This window comes from Equus quagga, chromosome 14, assembly GCF_021613505.1.
Source record: "Equus quagga isolate Etosha38 chromosome 14, UCLA_HA_Equagga_1.0, whole genome shotgun sequence".
Classification (NCBI taxonomy): Eukaryota; Metazoa; Chordata; class Mammalia; order Perissodactyla; family Equidae; genus Equus; species Equus quagga.
This window is the reverse complement of record NC_060280.1, coordinates 24,649,874-24,655,336: the sequence shown is the minus strand read 5'-3', so window position 1 is coordinate 24,655,336 and position 5,463 is coordinate 24,649,874. Positions and strand designations below refer to the sequence as shown.

The 5,463-nt window shown below is 38.6% G+C and overlaps 1 protein-coding gene across 1 annotated transcript; it reads left to right on the top strand.

Moving 5' to 3' along the window:
• The first annotated feature begins 3,671 nt into the window (after positions 1 to 3,671).
• On the top strand, positions 3,672 to 4,610 carry LOC124225506 (olfactory receptor 51B6). The gene has a single exon (XM_046638197.1). It carries the CDS (start codon positions 3,672 to 3,674, stop codon positions 4,608 to 4,610), a length of 939 nt encoding a protein of 312 aa, XP_046494153.1.
• The last annotated feature ends 853 nt before the right edge of the window (positions 4,611 to 5,463 follow it).

The following is a 5,463-nucleotide window of genomic DNA, read 5'->3' as shown; positions in this document are numbered from 1 at the left end:
GAGAGGAGATTCTAAAATAAATGTTCCTGCCAGTCAGGCTTTCATGCAGATTATGAAAACAATGGGGTATGACTAAATCGTTGATAAGGCCAAGGATTCCAGATTCATGACTATGGCACTGAAGAATGGGAGAGAACCCAATTCAGGTCAATGATGGTATGTAATGAATCTTCTCTCTGAGGTCTCACCACCAGTGCTTGAGTGGAGAGGGTAGGAAATAGGGAGCTGGTTTCTCAACAAGAGAAAGGTGAAACTATTATCTGTCAAGAGCGTGTAAAGAATAGTCATGAGTCCTAAAGACTCTTCAATGTTTCTAAAACCTGACTCTTTAAGGATTACCTCCTCAGTTGTGGAAAGTAAGACCAAGGAGAGATTCTGGAACACATGAGGCAAAGAAGAAATACAGGTAATGAGTATAGACTCAGGAATGAATTATGCGCTTCAACTTCTTACTCTCCTTGTATGTGAACTTTCAACCACTCTGGACACCATTCCAACCCCATGGTTTCCTGTATGGTCTTTTTCCTGGAAGACTAGATAAGCTCCACGGATAGAATCTCTATCGGAAAGTTTGTGGAGGGTAGCTTTGTAATCTTTAGAGGTATGAACACTTTCTAGAAAGAAGTCTGTATCTCATCATCATCCAAGCCCAATCAGGCAAGTCAAAATTAATCTTGGATGGACTGTGGGCTGTGTGTGCCTTTAGATCAGGGACAGTGCCTTACAAAGCTGTGTATCTTCAGCACCTGGAAAGGCACATAGTGTGCAATAAGCTTTCAGTACCCTCTAAATTGAAAATAGGGTAGAATCTTTCTTTCTATATCACTATAGCAACCCTCAGAGCATTTCCAGGTGCTGGGGTTACACAGCTATGTTTTCAGATTCAATCAACCACTAGGAAGGGTTTATCACTTAATCTATGTGCTTTGATGATTTGAGAACATGCTCAAAATCAGACTGTAAGATGGTCAGAAAATAAATTTGTATGTGAAGGAAAACTGATCATTCAACAACTGAAAAAGAACACACATTATGTGCCAGGTGTTGTGCCAAGATTTAAGTATTGAGAATGGAGTCAAGGAAAGCCCTGCTGACAGAAGAAACAATAGAATGGGTTACAAATTTGGACTATGCAGAAAGGAATGACAAGGGAAAAAGGTTAGGAGATTAAAGAAAAATGAAGAAAGGGAGGAAATATTTGAGATAGAGGAGAGAGTGTCAGGAAAAGTGAAGGAAAGGAGCCCAAGGAAAGGTGAGGGAATATGTGAAAAGTCAAAACAGGATCTCCGGGTGTCTGCATGGAGCCCACAGCTCATGTGGTGGGGTTGGAGATTGGGAATTCGTTTCTCATCAATGAAAACCCAAGTCCAACTTTAACACAGAGATTCTGGGAGATGATGGGTGGCTGCAGGGATGAGGCAAAAGACTAGGATTTTTAACTTCTCCAGAATTCACAGATAATCTCTTGTACCAAAAAAGCAGCTCAGAATAAATAAAGTAAAGCACTCAGATTCTCAGTATGAAAATGGAAAAGAAAAGCAGCCAGCTTAGTTGTACACTTAAATATTAGAAAGATTTCTTTCTAATCCCTGGAATCTTCCTAATCCACAATACACAAAAAGGACTCCGTCATTTGCTTATTGTGTCACCTTAGACATGTAATGAACGTGACTGTGTAAAGTGGGGGAAATAGGCTATCGTGAGGATTCTAAAGAAAAAATGAGGCGCGTGTAATGTCCTAGAGTCCTGACTCATGATGGAAATTCAACAATTATCTGTGCCTACAATTGCCTTTCACCTCTATCTTCTCTGTCTGGTGCCCCTGATTCTTCAAACTTGCATAAGCTGAGTATTTTCTGAGCCTTTCGCTTACAGGCAGGAGTCAGCTATTCTTTCTCTTCTCACTGCTGTGAAGACAGAATTCCTTTTCCCTCAACCTACTCCAGTCCCAGGGCTCCAGGCTTGATGTCATGTCGGCTTTAGCTACTATAAGAAGTCCCTACACTCACTCACCACTCCCCTTCTCTCCTTTCACTTTCCATTCATCTTTTATGCACTGCTCAAACAAACTCTAGTTTAATACTTTGTTAGAGTTGAATCTAAGCTCCTCAAAACCCAATCATCTATCTATTCCAAGGCTTCTTAAGAAAATTTGACACATATCAGGGTGAATTAATCATCCTGGTGTATACCCACCAGGTAGAGCACAAGGAACATCTTCTCAGTAATAGTAACAAAACTTTGACAAATGAGAGTAATTTACCCTTTGTGAAGCACTTTTCCATTGGCAATTCCATTCCATTCTCATATATCGTATCAAAAACATGACTGGGAAAGGTAGAAATTACTAGTTTAAATCTTCATTTAAAGATAGTGAAACCAAAGCCCAAGATTAAATGAGTTTCCCAGTATCACTAATGTTACAACGTAGCACAGCTGGAACTTCAAACAAATTCTTCTGAAGGTGAAAGCACAGCAATCTTGCAAACGTTTTTTCATGGGCAAAAAGGGGTCCTGGGAGCCATGCATTAAATTCATAACCAGAAGTTCTTTTCATAGCATGAGACACGTACAGTCCATACCAACTATAAAAGAAGATGACCCCATTTTTCTCTGGCTGATGCCGCCAATACATGCTTTTTTACTCTCAGAGATTGGCTGCCTGTACCAGATGATACCTTAACATTCACAGACTCCTCACTTTTGTTAAATCTCTTTTGACTCTATAGCTTTTAAAAAATATTCTCCTTGAACTTGCCTAAATAACTAATTTCTATCTTTGTATCTCCAAATAGGTGATATGTCAACAGTAATTTTTCTTCTGCTGTTAACAAATAGTGCTCTCAAATGTTTATTATAAAATCGTCATTTTATTGCTCATTTTTGTCTCTATAGAATGAAATTTTGAATTCTTTGAGACACAGCACATCGAATAATCAAGCTGTTATGAAACCAGGCAACATGGATTTCAAGGTCTATGTGTTTTGGAGATAAACACATATAATTAACTCGTATCATTTTTGTAACCTCACAAAAGTCTCCAGAGCTTCATCAACTGGATTTTCCCTCCAGACATGTTGAATATTAGCATTCCCTCAAATCAACTAAGTCTATTTTATTTTATGTATTTGCTTGTTTATTTGTTATTTGCTTGAGCATAGAATGTTTATTTTTGTTCTTCCAACACTTCTTAGAATCAATTTTTTACGGACCCTTTAGGTTTCATACATTCTTAGAAACCTTTATCTATCCTCAATACCACCAGTCAAGAAAAGGAACAGCATAAAAAACACTCTGGAAATTCCAATGCTATTAGGACACTATTTAAATATAGTGATTTCCTCCTTCGTTTTGTCTTTATCTTCTTGGTTATATAATTTATAAGGACATCAACCAGATCTATTTTGTATAAACTGTTGTGTCCCATTATATTGTCCAATAACCTTATATATAATCAATGCTGAAAAATAAGTAGAATTGTTTGTTATACATTCTATTCTCCCATACCTAGGAATCTCAGGGTAGGCCTAAATTACCATCCTTGCTATCACTGGAAGTCAAGACTGATAAACAGCATGTGAAAAGGTAGTGTACTAAAGGGCAACGTCCACAGAAGTAGAGCTTATATTGCATTACCTGAAGGGGATATTTTCCTCTTTGCAAGGCATGCAATGTGGATCAATGCCAGTGCTTCCTCATTTCTGCTTACTGGCTTCCCAGGCATAGAGGAAGCACATCACTGGATCTCTATCCCATTATTGGTGGTCTACATCTCCATACTCCTTGGTAATGGAACCCTTCTCTTTCTCGTCAGAGATGATCATAACCTCCATGAGCCCATGTACTATTTCTTAGCTATGTTGGCAGCCACAGACCTTGGAGTGACCTTGACCACCATGCCCACAGTTCTGGGCATCCTTTGGTTGAATCACAGAGAGATAGGCCATGGAGCCTGCTTCTCTCAGGCCTACTTTATCCATACTCTTTCTATTGTGGAATCTGGTGTTTTGCTTGCCATGGCCTATGATCGTTTCATTGCCATCTGCAACCCCTTGAGATATACTTCCATCCTTACCAACACCAGGGTAGTGAAGATTGCGATGGGGGTATTGACAAGGGCTGGTCTGTCAATTATGCCAATAATTATTCGCCTTCATTGGCTTCCCTATTGTCGATCCCATGTACTCTCCCATGCTTTCTGTCTACACCAAGATGTTATCAAGTTGGCCTGTGCTGACATCACCTTCAATCGTCTCTATCCAGTTGTGATTGTATTTGCAATGGTCTTGCTGGACTTTTTCATCATCTCTTTCTCCTACATTTTGATCCTCAAGACTGTCATGGGCATTGCTTCTGGAGAAGAAAGGGCCAAGGCCCTCAACACCTGTGTCTCCCACATCTGCTGCATCCTTGTCTTCTATGTCACTGTAGTTGGTCTGACATTTATCCATAGGTTTGGAAAACATGCTCCTCGTGTGGTCCACATCACAATGAGCTATATATACTTTCTTTTCCCCCCTTTTATGAATCCTGTAATTTATAGTATTAAAACCAAGCAAATCCAGAGTGGTGTAATTCGCTTATTCTCTCTGCCTTGTCCTAGAGAATAAGTTGACTCACTGCTCTCCAAGGAATAACTCTGGGAACTTGGACAAGTTGACGGCTTTGTTGGTAGGTGCCACTAGGGAAACATATGTCAATGGAAACCACCCCATCTGCTATTTAAAACTTCATCTCACCCTGCCCATTTATGGCTGAGTTGTATATGCCGTATATATGTACAATGTTAAGCATATATTTCAAATGTCCAAATGATTGACTGTTTTCTCAGATAACTCATCTTCTTTGGTTAGCCTGTGGCACCTGATGTATGATTATTGGACCTACAATGTAAGTCACCAGTGTTCAAGTCAATGCCCATTGTTTTTCCATATGTTGCATGTATTGGCTCTGATATACTAGAAATGACACTCTTAACCTTAGACATTCATAGACATTCATCTAGTCTTTTCGCTTATATGTAGCTGGTTACTATTTCTAGAAAACTTTGCAAAGGGAAGCAATAAGGCTTACCTTGTCCTCAGTTCAATCTGGCAACTCTAGGGAAAGTATATCTAAAAAAGTCTGTTAAATTTATGAATTAAATTTCTGAAAAACATTGAGTAAATATTATTGTTATTGTTAATAATACAGGCAAATATATATAAATAAATAATGCATAGATATAATTATATAATAATAAACAGAGATATAATTCCTAATCCAGATGAATGTTGTCTTAATTAGTTAATCCTACATACTCCTGAACAAATATATACATTTTCAGATGGTAAAGTGGTATTAAGTTCCAGTTTAGAAGTACATCAAAGATAAAGCTAGATGAGTTTACCTGGAAAGTGTGAAATGCAGAGTTGAAAAATAGTTGGTTATATGTGTGAGTGGGGAGGAAGGGAGAGGATGAGG

Bases quoted from the DNA above. Each gene is read 5' to 3' on its own strand.
- LOC124225506 (XM_046638197.1), top strand. From the start codon at position 3,672: ATGTGGATCAATGCCAGTGCTTCCTCATTTCTGCTTACTGGCTTCCCA.